Here is a 21,448-nt window from a genome sequence, read left to right as displayed (position 1 = left end):
TCAAAAGGAAACAGTGGCAAAACTCCTTAAACTCTTTCCAATCCAATTTGTATCCTGGTTTTCCTAGAGGGCTTACTCTTTTTCTGCCGTTATACAACGGCGCTATCTGCTGGCTAAAGCCAGTACTGCATGAGGTGACATGTTGGATAGGCTTCGACAGCAGAGAGGCTGGCAATATACAGTAAGAGAACCCCGACGGACATCTTCTTTTCGTTGAATGCAGGGAAACGCCCTCCCCCTCCCTTTTTTCTCCGCTTCCATTGAAGTCTATAGGAGTTTCCTGCATATCTTGGCAAAATATAGGGCAAAATCTATCTTTGGATGCAGCGCATAAAATCGGCGACCAAAAACGGTTGCGTATGTGCTATATTTTCAGTTGCGATTCTTTTTTACACGCCAAAAATCCTTTATCTGAATGGTTGCGTGAATAAGCGTTGCTTTACATGGGAAAATTTGCGCGTGTAATACGCAGTGAATAGAACACATTGATTGCAATAGGTTCGTTTACAGGCGTGTATTTTGCGTGCGCATTTTAGACGCACTAAAAAGATAGAAGTCAACTGGGTACAATACGTAAGGAGATGCGTAAAACGCTGCGTGATTGCATCGGACAAATAGCACAATAGTGAACATGTCATGCGGGCAGAAAAAATACAGTAAAGTGCGCCAATACACACGCAAAAATGCTTCAGTCAGTGCGCAAAAACATTGTGCTAAGGAGTGCGCAATTGCTCTTACTCTCGTGTGAAGCCGGCCTTGGGGTGTTTAAATATATAGGCGATAGCGTGACTGTGGCGCTAATAACCGGAATCGTCAAACAAGCTATTTCGGCACTTTGCGTATACATTTTATTTCATTGTGCTGAAGGCTTTGATTTTATCTGACCTATTCCAAAAAAAAGGAAATTTCTGAAAACTGTCTAAATGCTAATTTCTTTGCAGCCCCTAGCAACCAATCACAGCGCAGCTTTCTTTCTTAGCCCGGGCTTAAAAAAATGAAAGCTGCGCTGTGATTGGTTGCTATAGGCAATAGATCGTTTTCCCTTTAGACAGTTTTCATAGAAACTCCCGTAATGACAGCCTTCCGTATGAGCTCAGCCCCACATGACGGTGACACAAAACTTCCATGTGTAGCAATAACCCTACCTACGTCTCGTAAACCTAGCCGGCACACACCCATGCTTAACACGCATGCGCGCCCGCTGACGTCACATGTCACTGGTTTCTACACATAAGCCTTCCCATCTCGGTAACCTGAGGGCGGCCATCTTTGAAATGGTCAAGACCCTAATTACATTCTGTAAAATATGACAAGATAAACCCTGGAAGTCAACTAGTCCCGACTAACCGAACACCAAGGCACTAGCCATAGACTGCCGCCTAGTCCTATTAGGGTTGTACAAGAATTTGACTAGATATGACCGAAAGTAAAATGGCTCGGAGACAGTCGGGGAAATACGCCTCCTTTCCGCGTGAGGAGAGCGCGTGACCGAGTGACGTCAGCACGCCGAGGCAGACGGGAATAGTCCGGTTGTTGTCGTCGCTGGGAAGAAGCCTTCTGTCCGTCAGTGGTGGACGCCCGGCCTGGTCTCCGTGTATAGAGTGACGTCCTTACACCGGGAGAATGTCGGTGTTTGGGAAGCTGTTCGGTACCGGGGGGAAGGGCGGTAAAGGCCCCAGCCCCCAGGAGGCCATCCAGAAGCTGCGGGACACCGAGGAGATGCTGACCAAGAAGCAGGAGTTCCTGGAGAAGAAGATAGAGCAGGAACTGACGACGGCGAGGAAACATGGCACCAAGAACAAGAGAGGTGAGGCTGCACTACTGTTAGTGGTAGGGGGAGAGACTGCACTACTGTTAGTGGGGGGAGGAGAGAGCTGCACTACTGTTAGTGGGGGGAGGAGAGAGCTGCACTACTGTTAGTGGGGGGAGGAGAGAGCTGCACTACTGTTAGTGGGGGGAGGTGAGGCTGCACTACTGTTAGTGGGGGGAGGTGAGGCTGCACTACTGTTAGTGGGGGGAGGTGAGGCTGCACTACTGTTAGTGGGGGGAGGTGAGGCTGCACTACTGTTAGTGGGGGGAGGTGAGGCTGCACTACTGTTAGTGGGGGGAGGAGAGAGCTGCACTACTGTTAGTGGGGGGAGGTGAGGCTGCACTACTGTTAGTGGTAGGGGGAGAGAGCTGCACTACTGTTAGTGGGGGGAGGTGAGGCTGCACTACTGTTAGTGGGGGGAGGTGAGGCTGCACTACTGTTAGTGGGGGGAGGTGAGGCTGCACTACTGTTAGTGGGGGGAGGTGAGGCTGCACTACTGTTAGTGGGGGGAGGTGAGGCTGCACTACTGTTAGTGGGGGGAGGTGAGGCTGCACTACTGTTAGTGGGGGGAGGTGAGGCTGCACTACTGTTAGTGGGGGGAGGTGAGGCTGCACTACTGTTAGTGGGGGGAGGTGAGGCTGCACTACTGTTAGTGGGGGGAGGTGAGGCTGCACTACTGTTAGTGGGGGGAGGTGAGGCTGCACTACTGTTAGTGGGGGGAGGTGAGGCTGCACTACTGTTAGTGGGGGGAGGTGAGGCTGCACTACTGTTAGTGGGGGGAGGTGAGGCTGCACTACTGTTAGTGGGGGGAGGTGAGGCTGCACTACTGTTAGTGGGGGGAGGTGAGGCTGCACTACTGTTAGTGGGGGGAGGTGAGGCTGCACTACTGTTAGTGGGGGGAGGTGAGGCTGCACTACTGTTAGTGGGGGGAGGTGAGGCTGCACTACTGTTAGTGGGGGGAGGTGAGGCTGCACTACTGTTAGTGGGGGGAGGTGAGGCTGCACTACTGTTAGTGGGGGGAGGTGAGGCTGCACTACTGTTAGTGGGGGGAGGTGAGGCTGCACTACTGTTAGTGGGGGGAGGTGAGGCTGCACTACTGTTAGTGGGGGGAGGTGAGGCTGCACTACTGTTAGTGGGGGGAGGTGAGGCTGCACTACTGTTAGTGGGGGGAGGTGAGGCTGCACTACTGTTAGTGGGGGGAGGTGAGGCTGCACTACTGTTAGTGGGGGGAGGTGAGGCTGCACTACTGTTAGTGGGGGGAGGTGAGGCTGCACTACTGTTAGTGGGGGGAGGTGAGGCTGCACTACTGTTAGTGGGGGGAGGTGAGGCTGCACTACTGTTAGTGGGGGGAGGTGAGGCTGCACTACTGTTAGTGGGGGGAGGTGAGGCTGCACTACTGTTAGTGGGGGGAGGTGAGGCTGCACTACTGTTAGTGGGGGGAGGTGAGGCTGCACTACTGTTAGTGGGGGGAGGTGAGGCTGCACTACTGTTAGTGGGGGGAGGTGAGGCTGCACTACTGTTAGTGGGGGGAGGTGAGGCTGCACTACTGTTAGTGGGGGGAGGTGAGGCTGCACTACTGTTAGTGGGGGGAGGTGAGGCTGCACTACTGTTAGTGGGGGGAGGTGAGGCTGCACTACTGTTAGTGGGGGGAGGTGAGGCTGCACTACTGTTAGTGGGGGGAGGTGAGGCTGCACTACTGTTAGTGGGGGGAGGTGAGGCTGCACTACTGTTAGTGGGGGGAGGTGAGGCTGCACTACTGTTAGTGGGGGGAGGTGAGGCTGCACTACTGTTAGTGGGGGGAGGTGAGGCTGCACTACTGTTAGTGGGGGGAGGTGAGGCTGCACTACTGTTAGTGGGGGGAGGTGAGGCTGCACTACTGTTAGTGGGGGGAGGTGAGGCTGCACTACTGTTAGTGGGGGGAGGTGAGGCTGCACTACTGTTAGTGGGGGGAGGTGAGGCTGCACTACTGTTAGTGGGGGGAGGTGAGGCTGCACTACTGTTAGTGGGGGGAGGTGAGGCTGCACTACTGTTAGTGGGGGGAGGTGAGGCTGCACTACTGTTAGTGGGGGGAGGTGAGGCTGCACTACTGTTAGTGGGGGGAGGTGAGGCTGCACTACTGTTAGTGGGGGGAGGTGAGGCTGCACTACTGTTAGTGGGGGGAGGTGAGGCTGCACTACTGTTAGTGGGGGGAGGTGAGGCTGCACTACTGTTAGTGGGGGGAGGTGAGGCTGCACTACTGTTAGTGGGGGGAGGTGAGGCTGCACTACTGTTAGTGGGGGGAGGTGAGGCTGCACTACTGTTAGTGGGGGGAGGTGAGGCTGCACTACTGTTAGTGGGGGGAGGTGAGGCTGCACTACTGTTAGTGGGGGGAGGTGAGGCTGCACTACTGTTAGTGGGGGGAGGTGAGGCTGCACTACTGTTAGTGGGGGGAGGTGAGGCTGCACTACTGTTAGTGGGGGGAGGTGAGGCTGCACTACTGTTAGTGGGGGGAGGTGAGGCTGCACTACTGTTAGTGGGGGGAGGTGAGACTGCACTACTGTTAGGGTGGGGGGGGAGGAGAGAGCTGCACTACTGTTAGGGTGGGGGGGGGAGGAGAGAGCTGCACTACTGTTAGGGTGGGGGGGGGAGGAGAGAGCTGCACTACTGTTAGGGTGGGGGGGGGAGGAGAGAGCTGCACTACTGTTAGGGTGGGGGGGAGGAGGAGAGAGCTGCACTACTGTTAGGGTGGGGGGGGGGGAGGAGAGAGCTGCACTACTGTTAGGGTGGGGGGGGGAGGAGAGAGCTGCACTACTGTTAGGGTGGGGGGGGGGAGGAGAGAGCTGCACTACTGTTAGGGTGGGGGGGGGAGGAGAGAGCTGCACTACTGTTAGGGTGGGGGGGGGGAGGAGAGAGCTGCACTACTGTTAGGGTGGGGGGGGGGAGGAGAGAGCTGCACTACTGTTAGGGTGGGGGGGGGAGGAGAGAGCTGCACTACTGTTAGGGTGGGGGGGGGGAGGAGAGAGCTGCACTACTGTTAGGGTGGGGGGGGAGGAGAGAGCTGCACTACTGTTAGGGTGGGGGGGGGAGGAGAGAGCTGCACTACTGTTAGGGTGGGGGGGGAGGAGAGAGCTGCACTACTGTTAGGGTGGGGGGGGGAGGAGAGAGCTGCACTACTGTTAGGGTGGGGGGGGGGGGAGAGAGCTGCACTACTGTTAGGGTGGGGGGGGGGAGGAGAGAGCTGCACTACTGTTAGGGTGGGGGGGGGGAGTAGAGAGCTGCACTACTGTTAGGGTGGAGGGGGAGGAGAGAGCTGCACTACTGTTAGGGTGGAGGGGGAGGAGAGAGCTGCACTACTGTTAGAGTGGGGGGAGGGGCAGGAGAGAGCTGCACTACTGTTAGAGTGTGGGAGGAGAGAGCTGCACTACTGTTAGAGTGTGGGAGGAGAGAGCTGCACTACTGTTAGAGTGGGGGGCAGGAGAGAGCTGCACTACTGTTAGAGTGGGGGGCAGGAGAGAGCTGCACTACTGTTAGGGTGGGGGGCAGGAGAGAGCTGCACTACTGTTAGGGTGGGGGGGAGGAGAGAGCTGCACTACTGTTAGGGTGGGGGGAGGAGAGAGCTGCACTACTGTTAGGGTGGGGGGAGGAGAGAGCTGCACTACTGTTAGAGTGGGGGGGAGGAGAGAGCTGCACTACTGTTAGAGTGGGGTGGGGGGGGAAGGAGAGAGCTGCACTACTGTTAGAGTGGGGGGAGGAGGAGGAGAGAGCTGCACTACTGTTAGAGTGGGGGGAGGAGGAGGAGAGAGCTGCACTACTGTTAGAGTGGGGGGGGAGGAGGAGGAGAGAGCTGCACTACTGTTAGGGGGGGAGGAGGAGGAGGAGGAGAGAGCTGCACTACTGTTAGGGGGGGAGGAGCTGCACTACTGCTAGGGGAGGGTATGGGGGGGAGAGCATTCTTGCAATACTGCTCAGGGCATGCTGAGTCTTGTGGTTCTACAGCACTAGTAGGGAGGTAGTAGTAACTCATAACCACCAATCATTACATCTGTGTATATAGTGCCGTTATAGAGGAAGACATTACATGGCTCGGGGGGTGCAGGGTTAACGTGCATAAAGGTGGCTGTTGCTAAAGTAAGGCCGGCTTCACATCTGTGTCGGAGCCGCTGCTCAGAGCCGGAGCCCTTTATACACGGGGATTCCCCATTCCTGCATCCCGAACAAAGCAGCAAAGGGGAATCCCCAGCGCAGCATGCTCGGCCGCTGCCTGCTATTGTAGGTGCTTCCCTTCACATGGAGTGGAGCCCGAGGACGTGCGCTGCAGCTCCATTCATTCTGCTGATCTGTCAGGGGACTTGGGACCCCTTTTCTGGTGGTCCGACTCCCACCCTGGACCCCGCAGAGTGCTACGGCAGCAGAATGCTAGTCCTGAGCTCTCGCTCACGACTGAAGGTTGCAGTCACATTCTTCCGAGGTCGGTAAGGAGTAATAAATGACCTGAAAGCGCTGCGGAATAAGTTGGTGCGATACAAACAACAAGTCCCTTCCCATCAGATAGATGATAACGAGAGCAAAACTTCCTCCTCGGCTGCCGCCGTGGTGCCAGTGCTGTGGCAGGTGTCGCTGTTCTGAATGCCAGGAAAACTGCAGGTGATGCTGCGCCTCTATTCGGCTGAAGTAGTCAGCTGACTGCCGCTGACGTCATATGCCCAGAAACACAGCGGGGCTCATGTTAGTGATGACTGTGGGATGGTTTACATAACTCTGCCTGTTCACACCGTGGAATCTTATGTGGATTTCCCCATGAGGATTACACAGCAGAAATCTGCGGCGGCTCTGCGGATCCGCATGCGATTCAGCCCTTTCAGCGGCGGTCATCCACCTCAAGAAGTGACCTGTCACGTTTTTAGTTTGTCTTGTTTTTCGCACGCTGTGTCAACGAGGAGCAGATGGCCACGCAGGTAGTGGGACGTGGATCAGCATCGAATCCTCTGCAATATCCTGCTTAGCGATTGCTGTGGATTTTTTCACCGTGCAAAATTTGCGCCAAATTTCATACCAAAAACCACGTCAAAATCGTCAAGCTCAGCTGTTTTCGTGACCCCAGAGATCTCCTCACTGACGGTGGTCCCATGATGTCCACGTACCGCCATTCCTTGATTGTGGGATGGGTTATGGGGCTCTGCGGTCCACAGGGCCACTTTACGCAATACACCACGATCCTTTTACACGGAACGCTTTCGCCTTCGGCTCGTTCGCTAATTCTTTGGTTTAATTACCGATCATTCAGGCCTTCTCTTAGCGGATGTGAACGAGCCAACGATGTAGCGGGCTGTACGATGGCGGACTCTCCCATCGGTCGCTCGTTCAAGCGCCACATCGTTTGGTGTAGACAGAGGCGCGACATGTCGCACGTCACATCTAATGATTGCAATTGGTCTTGCGTTGCAACCTAACATGACTGCGATATGACAGTCGTAGAAAATCCAAAACGTGAGCCGCCTACGACTTTCCTGTGACTTCGCGCAACAGTAAGTTGTATTACTTTTTGCCGCCTGCTGCTGCACAACACGTGTCGCCATAAAGGGGATTCCCATAAATATACATTGGGGACTTTTCCCTTGATGAATGAAGGGTTGACTGTTTGACCTCCAAGATGGGCAGAACTTCACGGGGGGAAAAAACCCATTAATTTCAATGGGTGGCCGTACGCAGCAGTAAAGTGATTTCACGGAGGCCGACGGTCCGAGTTTGAAAAATCGCTGCAAGTCCCATTGTGCGAGCCTTCCTCAAGAATAGGACGTATGTGATGTGTGGGGCGCCGCGCAGTACAGCATACGGACACAATGGCTTTGCCCCCAGAGTTGCGCCTGGGAATCTTTGGCGCAACCCGCCCTGAGCCGTGTAAATATGACCCTACAGATCTGCTACGATGATGTTTTGTCTGAAGTTTGGCTCTGTTTTACAACTTGTCCTAAACTGAATACAAACAGGAGGATTTCCGCTTGTCTGTTACCCGTAAAATACAGTGGGGTGCGGCAAAGGTCCTTTCTGACCAGTTTTAGTTTTTTGGGGCAGCGAAAAAAAAGGCTCAAAGAGCCGTGCTTTCTTTTCAAAAACACAAACTCTGAGTCCCATCGAAATCAATGGATCTTTTACTGAACCCGTTTTTCTGCTGTTAGGACTGAACGTCCAACAAAACACTGATATGAACCTGGCCTGGAAAAGTAAGTGCACCCCCTTCCATTGCCCTGGTGGGGTGTCGCTCCCTTATGTCTTCCTCAGGCATGCAACATAAATATAGTGACTAATTCCTGTTAACGAGGCTCTGCAGCCAACGAATGAAGCCGTTTGTTTAGGGAACAAGAAGTGACCTGGTTCTCCTTGAAGAACAAGAGGCAATTCTGAGGATCGGGGATGTCCTCGGCTGTAGAGTCCCGGACTCTAGATTGTGGAGGGACGTGTGCTAATAACATGCCAGGAGGAACCCTCCATGTGACTTCCCAGGAAGGAAGACCGTAAATGAGACATCCGCTCCACCCAGAGGGCAGCACCTCCGCCCTGATTGGAGCTTCTCACTTCTCTTCTCCTTTCTGGTCCCTACGTGGTCATGATTGCTGGGGACTTCACCTCAGACCTGAAGTCTCCGAAAAATGTGGAAATACCCAAATAGAATGAAACCGGCTCGATAGACAGGGATGCGGTTTTGCATACAAGCTGCAAGGCAAACCTGTTAGGCCCTGTCACCAACGTGACGGCCATTTTGAATACCACCATCTTGGATTCAGCTCTAATTTTTCCAGTGGTAAGGTAGATGTGTGATATATCAGACGGGCAGAGAATTTCACCAGAAACACAATGGTGGGCTTCTTTATAACATATCTGTATTCGTTCTGATAACACTGACTTCTCTTCACTGCAGGCAATGTGAGCGGTGGCCTTATCTCAAGCAGACAGTTGAGATTGTCCTAATGTTAGGTTAATGAAGCACAAGTCATCGCTGCAGATTTCAGTCAACCCCACCCAACCGGACCTCCCATTACCCACAGGGCATTTGCCAAACTTCTTTCCAAATTACAAGAAACGGGTTCTATTGCTGATAAACCAAAATCTGGACGACTTAGGCTGGGTTCACACAGGGCGGATTTGCAGCGGCAATTCCGCGCGGAATTTTGCCGCGGCAAATCCGCCCGCGGCCGCTAATCTCGGGATTAGCCAGCCATGTGGACGAGATTTCTCAGAAATCTCATCCACATGGGGCGGCCAATCCGCTGCGGCAAGTCAGGCTGGAACCACAGCCGCGGTTTCAGAATATGCAGCATGTCCATTCTTTTTTTCTTACCGCCGCGGCCGCGCTCTCCTCTATGGGAGCGCCGGCTGCGGCGGAAAAGTGAGCGGCCAGGCCGCTTCAAAGCCGCCGCGGGTTTTTCCGCGGCGGCTCTCCCGTCGGACATCTCGAAGGAAGAACAATCATTATGTTAACGTGAAAGTCGTGTTACAATAAGGCACAACATTGTGTTTCTGGTGAAATTCTCTGCCTGTCTGATATATCACACACTGAACTTCCTATTGGAAAAACTAGAGTTGAATCCAAGATGGCGGCGTTCAAAATGGCCGTCATGGTGACATGGCCCAACAGGTTTGCTGCTTCCCCCGTAACTTGTATGCAAAATTGCATCACTGACCATTTTTATTCTATATAGGTGTTTCCACACTTTTGTGTAAGCCTGTACAGCTTCACTAGTTATTGCTGGGCACCTCGCGGCGCTCGTATCCCGCGCAGCGTGTATTTACATGGGGAAGATGGTGGATACAGCGGGTTACTCTATTCCAATAAGCAGCAGCAAGCATAGAAACTCCAGAAAGAGCATTTCTAACAAAAGTGTGCGTGCGTGAATACATAATACTGTTTGTGCAGTATTCTGACATATGCCCCCTTTTTCGGCCCCCTGTAGAAACACTTGTGGTGTACATTGGAACTTTTCATGACAGTACTTGGCAAATAATGGCAGACATGGGATCTGTATAGCGCCGTACAGACACTCTTCTGCTTTGTTGTAAAGGCCCACTTACACAAATGATGCCCGATACCCGTCCCTGTGTGTCCTCGCTCCCGTGCTGCTGCACAGGAGTGAGTATCGCTGGCTCTCTCAGCAGCGGGCTGGGATGGCTGTAGGAGATTTCACTCCTTGCTCTCCCCCGCCCCTCTCCATTGACATAACATAGTGGCTGTTCAGTACTGAACAGCTGCTATTTACACTGAACGATCAGCGATCAAAATTTGATGCAGCTTAAAATCCTGAGCGCTGATCGTTGAAGTGTAAACAGCAGGCGGTCTGTGCGATGTCGCAGGCTTGAAATATAAGCCCTATCCCAAAAATAAGCCCTAGCTGCATTAATAAAAAAAAAAACCACCAAACCTTTTAACTCTTAAGAAGTAAGATAAGTGTTGGGTGTAACTCTTACTCCAAAAGATTAACTGGAGCGAGCCTGAAGCCCTCGGTGACGCAGCGATCCGATATCCTTCTGTACAGCCTTTTTACACGGAGCGATTGTCGTTCAGAATTGTTCAGATTCCCGCGCTCCTGCACGAATTTGGGCGCTTATTGTCCCGCTTTAATGCATGCAGCGACTAAACGCGAGTTGTTCACTCATTTAGTTTCTGCATGCAGAAATATGCTTTATCATTGATGGTTCGTTTGCTGCACACATCATCCCACAAACCGCTCGATCTAACGATTAGTCGCACGCTGATTGTGCCATGTAAAAGGGCCTTGGCTGCAGGCGTGGTGGACAGGAGCAGGGTGTTCAGCCCCAGCAGTGAGGAAGCAGGTAGGACGCTGTGTGATCTGGACAGGGAGGGACGACTAGTTGCTAGGACAGTTGCTGGGTGTGCCGCGGCCGGTCAGGGTGCAGGAGAATGTGCTGCGGCTGCAGTCTGCGGGAAGCAGGTTAGGCAGGTTCAGGCCTGCAGTACATAGAAATGTGGTCAATAGGTGCAGAGAACTGCGCACATTATTCCATGTGCCCTGCTGGAGCATCGGAGGGGTCCACTAAGGACCAGCTGGGGGAGCGGCACTTCTTAAAAACTTTTATCATGTCAGAGCAACATGTCAAAATTTTAACCAGTGGGGTCCGGGCGCTGAAAAGAGACTCCAGCGCTCACCGGAGTACCGCGTGCCCCTTCCTTGCTTGCCAGCTCCTGCCCGCAGCTGAAGATAGACTTCTGTAGACGTTATTCATCCGTCTTCAATGCGTGCCGAGAGGAGCTGATGAAGACAGCCAACAGGCCTCTGCAGTCTAGCGATCAGCGGGGGTCTCGGCACCCGGATCATCACTGATCAAAACTATTTGCCGTGTCTCTCCGATTAAGTTTTTTTAAAGTGCGGTTACTCTTTAACAGGCTAATGTGCAAACGGTCGCTGATACGGGGTCAGGTTTGTGCTGGGACCGGTTTACACGGATTTATTGGGGCGATTGAGCAACAAATGAGAATACAGGCATAAAAAACCACTGACATTGTATAGGGACAGTGATATATATATATTTTTATTAGTATCATTTTTCATCGCCATTGACCTGAGTAGGAGAGTCCTGCCCACAAATTGGATCACAGTAATGCCTGCTGCGCTTTGTTTTAATTGATCCCTGTGAACGTAATCTGCTATTTGGCACACTGACTACTATGGGTCTGGTCAGTGGTAGACGCGGACAACAGACGGACATCAGACATCGCAGTCCTGCCCTCTGCCTGTACTGTCTGCAGCTGAATCCACTTCACATCACTGTTAACCCCTTAAGGACCAGACATTTTTTAGGGATCTTACCCAGGTGGCGGTTTTACTGCCCTATCATTTTTCCTTTAGCTATCAAAATTATTTTTGCTGTTTTTTTTTCCGTGATACATAGGGTGATTTTTTTAAAATATCTTTTTCACTGACCCCCCCCCCCCCCCCCGTTTTTTAGTTTTAGTGGGGGTAAAAAGCGGGAAAAAATATTTTTTAACATTTTTATAGTTTTATTCTTTATTTTAATATTTACACTAAACTAAAGGACAGGAATGGGTTCCTCTATTTGTTTCGGACATTTTGCTATATAATATGTATGATTTTAGTTTACAGCGCGCTTATAGCGACATTTTTGGTTGGTGTCGGTTTTGGGTTATTTTCTTATGTATATACTGTTTTATTCTGGAACTTTACTTTACTTCTTTATGTGATTGTTTTTACTATCTTTGTCCCCCATGATGTCATATAAGACATTTTTTTTAATTTGACACTTTCCCACTGTAGCTGGGGCATCCCTAGGAGCCCTAGTTACCGGGGTAACAAACCCCTGTAGTGACATTAAATACCCCCCTGCCTTCTGCTCGGGGTTATCAGCTGTCACTAACAGTGGATAGCCTGTTCCTGCCCCTGATTGATTGCAGAGCAGGAGACTTTAAGCGCTGCTGTAATTTTGCTATTGGCGGTGCTTTAAGCCCAGGACCAGGTGCCATAAATTTACAGCGCCTGGTCCTTAATGAGTTAAAGCAGCAGCAGTAAACCCTAATGCAAGTTCTACTGCGATTTGTAGCATTTTTTTCCCACGCAGCTGCTCTTTCTCCACATGTTGGTGGCCCCATCTATATACACTCAGCCCCGCTCACAGTAACTGCACCCTGTACAGGGGGTGACTGCATGTATTTGTTCTTCTGGGGTCTAATAGTGTGTACTGCATGAAGTGATGACGAGGGATGGGACTCCCAAGGGCCTCGTCTACTGAATACAGAAATGGGAACAAATGGCAACAATGGCTCCCTTCAGAGTGTGGTGGGGTGCAGAACGTCTGCGCTGGCTGCACTAGACTGAAAATCGGAGCAGTGAAAAGTTTTCTCCCACCCCACCCCCCTGTACGTGCCTTGCATCCCCCATTCCCCTAATGATTTAAAGTGACCCTTCCCGTTCCTGGGCAAACAAAAGCAGCGGCACGGCTTCTCTGACTACCTGATGCCCGCCGTGTATCACTATGCATCGTTGGTTGAGACACTGCACAGTCTATGTGAGCAGCGCTGACCGGTTGGAGCAGCATGCATTGTCACAGCGGGCATCCGGTAGGGCTAATGCCCACGGACGGAATTCTACTGCGTTTCCCGTGGCGGAAATCGGCGTGTTCTATTTGCCGCGGATTTACGCTGTGGGAGGTTTCCATTTTAATATAGTCTATTAATGGAGACCACGGAATTCCGCATTCACGCTCAGGCTCTATCCCCTTTTTTAAATGTATCCTGCGACGCTTGTGGGAAGGAGCCCGCAGTCAGAAAAGGGTGCAACTAGCTGTTTGCCCAGGACCGGAGGGTCGCTGTATCTATTGTGGAACTCCTAAAGCTGCGCTCTTCAGTTTTCTAGTGTGGCTAACGGCTGCTAACGGTGTCTACTACCACGGCGGTAATGGGGCCACTCGCCTACTTGGCCTTGTAAATAGAGCCCAGTATGAAGTGTCTGGTACCAGGGCGGTAATGGGGTCACCGGCCTACTTGGCCTTGTAAATACAGCCCAGGATGAAGTGTCTGGTACCAGGGTGGTAATGGGGTCACCGGCCTACTTGGCCATGTAAATGCAGCCCAGGATGAAGTGTCTGGTACCAGGGCAGTAATGGGGTCACTGGCCTACTTGGCCTTGTAAATGCAGCCCAGTATGAAGTGTCTGGTACCAGGGTGGTAATGGGGTCACTTGCCTACTTGGCCTTGTAAATGCAGCCCAGGATGAAGTGTCTGGTACCAGGGTGGTAATGGGGTCACCGGCCTACTTGGCCTTGTAAATACAGCCCAGGATGAAGTGTCTGGTACCAGGGTGGTAATGGGGTCACTTGCCTACTTGGCCTTGTAAATGCAGCTCAGGATGAAGTGCCTGGTATTAAGACGGTAATGGGGTCACCAGCCTACTTGGCCTTGTAAATACAGCCCAGTATGAAGTGTCTGGTACCAGGGCGGTAATGGGGTCACTGGCCTACTTGGCCTTGTAAATACAGCCCAGGATGAAGTGTCTGGTACCAGGGCGGTAATGGGGTCACTGGCCTACTTGGCCTTGTGAATAGAGCCCAGTATGAAGTGTCTGGTACCGGGGCAGTAATGGGGTCACTGGCCTACTTGGCCTTGTGAATACAGCCCAGTATGAAGTGCCTGGTACCAGAGCGGTAATGGGGTCACTGGCCTCTGCTGTGTTAGTGTGTATGAGAACCCGCACAGGACACGTTACTGACTGTACAATATCTCTTGCCCACAGCTGCCCTGCAGGCCCTTAAACGGAAGAAGAGATACGAGAAGCAATTGGCGCAGATTGATGGAACGTTATCCACCATCGAGTTCCAGAGGGAAGCCTTAGAAAATGCCAACACTAACACGGAAGTTCTCAAGAACATGGGCTTTGCAGCTAAAGCCATGAAAGCTGCACATGACAACATGTAAGTGACATGTCATAGCCGTGTAGTGTTTCTGAGCCCGCACCCCGCGCCTGGTGGAGCTTACAGATCACAACCAGAAATTATAACACAGTAGGCCAGTCATTATATATGGGTGGTGACAGAGGGGGAAGTCATCTGTTGGAGGGATGTACCTGGAGGCGGGGTTATAGAGGTAGGCACAAATGGGTCAGCCTTATAAAATGCTTCAAGTCTCCACCACTATGGACACAGGTATATGGACATTACAGAGTGGGGGTGGGTGGTACTTGCTGATTATGGGAGGTTTCTGAAGCCAATCTACATCAGTCAGATGGTCGCTGCGCCGGCTATAGAGGGTAGGTTTGTCACGCTGGTTCTGTAGTACATTGTCATGTTTCTCCCCAGGGATATCGATAAGGTCGATGAACTCATGCAAGACATTGCTGACCAGCAGGAGTTGGCTCAGGAAATCTCAGATGCCATCTCTAAACCCGTTGGCATCGGCGATGATTTTGATGAGGTAAGTAACAGAAGGTATTAAACAACTCTCAGACAGCTGACACTTGCCCCAGGGTCACAGAGACTTTGCTTTTAACCCTTCAATTGCTGTGGTCAGCGCTTGATGGAGGGGGCTCACTCTGTCCCCCAGCGGCCCACCTACCATGACAGGCTGCATCCCAGGCCTGCCATGGATATCTTGTTACTCAGTTGTGCCTGTGGCAAGGCTTAATAGGATGAAGTATTGCAGTATATTGTAGAAACGATCATAAATTCAAATTACTTATGAAGACTAAAAAAAAAACAAAAATTAAACAGATTTAAAGTATTGTATTTTTTTTAAGCGGTACAACAAAATAAACTGTCTAGTATCCATAATCGTACTGACCGCACCTCGTAAAAACAAACCACGACCTATTATGAAACGTTGCAATTTTTTTTTTTCATTTCCTCCTACTTTAGATTCTTGTTTTAAAGCTTTATGATGCATGATATGGTACATTAAATGGTACCATTGAAAAATACGACTTGTCCCGCAAAAAACAAGCTCTTAGGTGGCTATATTGATGGAAAACTTAAAAGTTAAATTTTTTTTTAAAGAAGAATGACAAAATCAATAATGGCCTAGTCCTTAATGTAAAGAGTACAACCGGGTCTCTTAGTAAGCATTGCAGTTGTTCTCAGTAGGATCTGTGTGACGGGGTAAGATATTCGCGTGCGGTCGCTGGTTTCCGTCCGTCTAGTTTGAGCAGTAACAGGATTACAGGCTGCGCAGTAACGACTATTCTTAGCCGTTTGTGCTCGGCCCCTCTAATTACCGCCATTCCAGGCTAAACACTTGGTGGCTGGCATTGAGATTACAGGGACACGTTAAATGAAGGCTGACGGTAAAATAACTTGTCAGGCCTCCTGGAACGCTCTGTGAGCACAAGCTCATTTAGGTGGCAGCCATTTGTCATGTCCAATTTGTACGGGGATGAGAGCCTGGAATAACCCTGCTCAGCGGTGACGTATCACAACCTCCTGTACATAGTGTGTGCGTATCACCATAGGGAAGCTACCTTCCTATAGTTGGCGTTGCAGAGGCATTAGACCACTTTCATTTTTTATGCCCCACTTTAAAAGAAATAAAATAAATAATAACTTTTTTTTTTGTTTTTAGTCTGGTTAAATAATGACATGAGGCTTTTTTGTCGTGGGACGAGTAGAATACTTCAGTGGTATTTTATACGTACCACACAGTGTGCTGGCAAACGTTTAAACATTTCTGAATGGGGGGGGGGGGATGCAGTTGCACAATTTTATTTTATTTTTTGTCGTGGGGGGGTTCTTTTTAAGGGCTCATGACCATGACCACGGCCATTTTCATGTCGAATTGCACGTGTGATACGCGGTGAATGGAGTCAATGCACGTGTGTGTATACGCAAAAGAAATAGATCGCAGCATACCGCGCAGCGCGAGCCCTAGACATTTGTTTATATTGCATATGGGCAGCGTTTTTATACGCATCCTTATGGAACGGGGAATTTGAAAGAAAAAAAAATCACACTCCGCATGAGCGTGTGTATGATATGTGGGCATGCGCAGTGCACACACAGCCATACATGGTCTCCGTCGGAAGTCCCGGTATTTACAAACACCGTGTTACCAACACAGTCGCAAACATGAGGCCCAATACGCAGTAACAGTGATATGTTGTCTTTATTCTCTGGGTCGACACAAACCTTGTATAGTGGGGGGGGGGGGGGGGGGGTTTTATGTAGTACTGCTTTAAAACTTGAAAGAAAGAAGAAGGAAAAAAAAAACTTTCACATTCTTGTGATCCTCATAACATTTATTTTTTTACGGTGTGATCGAAAAATGCAGTCCTGGCATTGCCTGTATATATGTTTTTTTTCTGACTGTCTTCACTGTTTGGGATTACTAATATGATATTTAACCACTTAGTGACAGCTTTTTTGCTTTTTTTATTTCTTCCATTTTTGTTTTTTCATCCTACCCCACCCCTTTCAAAAAATCGTAACTCCTTTATTTATCCATCGACATTGCTGTATAAGGGCTTGTTTTTTGCGAAACAAGTTGTAATTTTCAATGGGAGAATATTTATTGTACCATATAATGTACTGGAAAAGGTTTTAAAAATTCTAAGTGGAGAAAAATGGGGGAAAAAATGACATTCTAACATTTCAGTGAGTTCTGTCTCACTGACGCACAAGCTGCAACAAAAATTACATGATAGCTTTATCCTACGGGTCAGTACAATGACTGCGATGCCAAACTTTATATAGTGGTGTTTTTTTTTTGTTTTTTTTAAGATATTTAATTTTTTTAAATTTTCTGCGCCGAATAACTTTTTTTATTTTTCTGTCAGCATAGTTGTGTGAGGGCTCATTTTGTGCAGTCCGTCCTGTCGTTTGCGATGGCACCATTTTTGAATAGAAATGACTTTTTGAATGCTTTTTATTACATTTTTTTCTTGGAGATAGGGTGACCAAAAAAGTGCATTTCTGCCGTTCTTTTTTTTTTTTTTCCAGATTACTTTCACCATGCGGGGTTAATAATTAGTGATGATCGAGCATACTTGCTAAGGGCAATTGCTTGAGCGAGCATTGCCCTTAGCGAGTACCTGCCCGCTCAAGAGAAAAGGATTGGCTGCCGGCACGGGGGAGCGGTGTGTTGCGGCAGTCAGCAGGGGAGAGAGAGGGAGAGAGATCTCCCCTCCGTTCCTCCCCGCTCTCCCCCGGCACCTGAACCTTTTCTTCCGAGCGGGCAGGTACTCGCTAAGGGAAATGCTCGCTCGAGTGATGGCCCTTAGTGAGTATGCTCGCTCATCACTATTAATAATGCATTACTTTGGTAGATTGGACTTTTACAGACACAGCGATACCAAACTCGTATTTTTGCTTTATTATTTAGATTATTTTATTGCTGGAGACAGTTTTTTAGGTTTTTTTTTTTTTTTGTTTAAGTAATTAGTAAAACTTCGTTTTTATTTTTACACTTTCTTTTAATCGCTCTAGGGGACCACAACCAGCAATGCTTTGATCGCTCTTGCACTGTGATGTAATGCCACAACATTACATCATACTGCATTCAGACAGGCAGCCTGCAAAGCCACCCCACAGGGATTGCTTGATGGGCAATCTGACAAGGCAGCCATGGGGCCTTTCAGAAGGTCCCCAGGAGCCATGACACCTGCATGGCTCCCCCGATCTCACTGCATGGGGGCTGAACAGGACCCCTAAACATCAGTCGGGGGGTTTAAATGCCGCTGTCAGAATTGACAGCGGCATTTAAAGGGTTAATAGCCGCGACAGTATAATGGAATGAGTTAAAGAATCTTCCATATGTATATAATTCTATGATGCTGTCCTCAATGCTTTCCTTATTCTAACCCATATCTGTTCCTTCCAGGATGAGTTGATGGCTGAGTTGGAAGAACTAGAACAGGAGGAACTAGACAAGAATCTTCTGGAGGTCCACGGTCCAGAAACTGTACCCCTTCCAAATGTGCCTGCTGCTTCTCTGCCCGCAAAGCCTGGTAAGTGCAATGTGCAGAGTTGACTCTTGTGCACCAGTGATGTATCGTTTATAATAGCAGCCGTATATATGATCCTTGCTTCAACGAGAAAGATAACTTTTTACTTTTATAAAAGAACCTTAAAGGGGTTTCCGGGTAGGTCAGGATAGATCGTACATATTTGATCGGCTGGGATCTGCTGCTTTGGATCCTGGCCGATTAGTTGTTCGGGCACCCGCTGTCGGCTCCACAACACTATATACACTGAGAGAAAGCGGACCGCTCTGCCCCCTGGTATTGGCTGGCGGTAATTGCAGGTACAATTTCCATTAAAATCCATGAACACGTTGTGATAGCATTTTGAGTATGAATTGTACACGTTTGCATCGAAATCACCAGTGTCTTTAACGCCTACAAAACATTTATGCCAGCACACGCAATATGTAAATTAGATGCCAATGACACCAGGCATCCCATGTGACAGATTATCTCTTCCAATTATATCCCCTCACCCTTAACTAACAGCGAGCCACGGCCCCCCGTACTTGTGAAGTCAGTGCACAGAGCGCTGAAAACCTACCCGTGCGCCTTCAACATTACCTCGGATGATCACCTAGATGATCCCGCACAGGCTGGAGACGCTGGGAATCACAAGTACAGCTGGTAGAGAAACGCCTGTCGCTGCTCATTAATAACATGGTAGGACAGAAGGGGCAGAAGGCGCTCCGTGCACTGACCTCACAAGCATTGAGGCTTGTAGGTAGCCATTAGAGATGTCATTCGGGAGTAAAAGGGTTGGATTGGAAGAGAGATTTCGTGACTTAATCCCATTCACTGTAATAGTAAACATTGCCGCTGTGTGACGCATCCTAAGGGGTGACCTGAGCCCTACTGAACATCTTTGCAACAAACTAAAATGTTGCATTAGGAAATATGAACTGTGTCCATCTTCTTTGAGAGAACTTGCCAGACGTTTGCAGGATGAATGAAGGGAAATACCAGCTGATGTGTATGAGGCGTTAGTAGAAAGTATGCCATGGAGAGTATCCAATGTCATTACGGCCAAAGGAGCCCCACCAAGTATTAGCATATGGAAATAAATACAACTTTTGATTCTTTCTCGGGTGCCAAATTACTTTTTGGTAGGACAGTGTATATTTGTCATATATTTTTCCACAATCTAATATGTTTTTGTATTTTTCTATTTTTTTTCTAGCCAAGAAAAAGCAAGAGGAGGACGACGACGATATTCGAGAACTAGAAAACTGGGCAGCAGTGTAAAGTCTAGAGAAATCTTACAAGTTTCACTGAAAAGACTGATAACTCGTTAGAATTGGGTGTACATATATGTGGGACGGAAGGGGGAGGGGTACCGGAAAGGACTCAGCTTCTTTCTCCAACCTACTTCTTTTCTCTACCTGGAGCCTGGAACATGAATTCATATAAGCGAAGCTGAAAGCGGCCATGGCTCATATTTAGCCTGATTTGGATATGGTGACGATGTTTTGTCTTTTTTCATCTTATCACTTCAAGTCCGGCGTTTTGGCTCAACCTTCGGATGGCAAACCAGGCTGCCATCCGCGACAGTTGCTTCCCGTCTCTGCTTGGCCTCACTTGCCCGTGACGACATTATGTCAATAGCTCTCGTATGCCGATCCCGTCTCCAAAGCTTGATATCCTAAAGTAGCGATGTGCTGCACAACACCGGTACAGAACTTCTACAGTCCATATTCACACTGCTCCTTTTACTGGTAGACACATTTACTTGTTTAGGCTTACAATGACCTGTCAGCAGCACAGAGGACTTCAGGAATGTCACTTGGGGTGATACGAGCCGTTAATGAGACCTCGTTAGGGTTGTACAGGTTTTCTAGAAGTAAACACGAATACTGTATATTGGCTGTACAGAATCTATTAGGCATAAGCGTCTAATGAATTCGCAATTCCTCGATCACTGCACAATTGTGATCCGGTAAGGTGGTGAACTGGCGTAACGTGGCACTGCGACCGCATATATGCTCAGGCGCCAACCTATACAGGTATTCAGGATAATGAATTGTATAGCTTGTACTTGTGTCCCCTTCTGTCCACAGCTACAAATGGAAGCAGAACGCCACGTTGCTGTCCTCCGTCTGCCGCACTCGTGAACGCTGGCTTTCGTTTTTCACTACATCTTGTTTACAAGCATCTCGGAGCCTTTCTTCAATCACCTCATACAACCACGTGCTCTTCTCTGCCGGGGAGGAGCAATAGATCGCCGGCCTAGAAGAGAGAAATTAGTAACCGGGGAAAAAGTTCTAATTAATTTAATCTGTCTGGATGTATTTCTTCACACCAGTAAAGTTACTGTTTAGTTTGGATGAGACTTGGTTGTTTTTTTTTGTTTTTCTTCATTTTTAAATATTCATTTGGAAATAGTTTGCACTTTCTAATAAAAATCTCTATATTCCTATCTTGTTTTTATGAAACAACTGCCCACTTTTTTTGCCCCCCCCCCCCCCCCCCCCAGAAGCCCTTTTAATAAGTACAATATAGAATGAACAGGCGCCGCTCTGAAAGACGTGTGTATATGTATGTACAGTGAATGGCTGCACAGCTCTAGCTTTGTACATGGAGTGAATGTATTTTGCAATACTTGTACGTCCCTGTTTATTACATTTCCAATTACTTTGAGATTGCATTCGCTCTGACTCATGAAAGAAAATAAAATATATTTCGAAAAGTGAACGTGAATCATTCTTCTACTCCAGGTATGGCCAGTGGATCTACACTTATGTTCTGCTTAGAGTTAAAGGGAACCTGGCGCCGGGTTCATGCTGCCTGAGCAAAGGGCAACACGAACCCGGAACAGGTATTACGTGGCGGACGTGTATATTCTGAAATGCTGCGGTTTTTCAGAATAAAGATGCTTTGAAGATCCAGTCCAAATGGAGTTTAGCGTCATGGGGATGGCACTGCGCTGGCCTCTCTGAGCGTTGAGGGATCTTTCTCATGGGCAGAAATGGTGCGGATTTTGGTACAGTTTTTTGCGTCTTTTAGTACGTCTTGCGGGCTTATTCTACACATTTGAAAGTTTTTAATACAGTGCATTTGCTGTGGCTTTTCTGCCGTAAATCCACCCCAAAATTTGCATAATAATTTGCCCGTCTCGGTGCAGATTTTGATGCGGATCCACAGCAGATTTCACTAATTGAAGGGGTAAAATCTTCATATTTCACTATGGATT

The 21,448-nt window shown here is 49.2% G+C and overlaps 1 protein-coding gene across 1 annotated transcript; it reads left to right on the top strand.

Annotated features, from left to right (window-relative positions):
* The first annotated feature begins 1,483 nt into the window (after positions 1–1,483).
* CHMP4B (charged multivesicular body protein 4B) lies at positions 1,484–20,949 on the top strand. The gene is made up of 5 exons (XM_066588058.1): positions 1,484–1,807; positions 14,047–14,224; positions 14,609–14,723; positions 18,117–18,243; positions 19,439–20,949. The coding sequence occupies exons 1-5, from the start codon at positions 1,624–1,626 to the stop codon at positions 19,501–19,503; spliced, it is 669 nt and encodes a 222-aa protein (XP_066444155.1). The 5' UTR covers positions 1,484–1,623; the 3' UTR covers positions 19,504–20,949.
* Positions 20,950–21,448: the final 499 nt, after the last annotated feature.

This window comes from Eleutherodactylus coqui, chromosome 13, assembly GCF_035609145.1.
Source record: "Eleutherodactylus coqui strain aEleCoq1 chromosome 13, aEleCoq1.hap1, whole genome shotgun sequence".
Lineage (NCBI taxonomy): Eukaryota > Metazoa > Chordata > Amphibia > Anura > Eleutherodactylidae > Eleutherodactylus > Eleutherodactylus coqui.
This window is presented reverse-complemented; position numbering and strand designations above follow the sequence as displayed.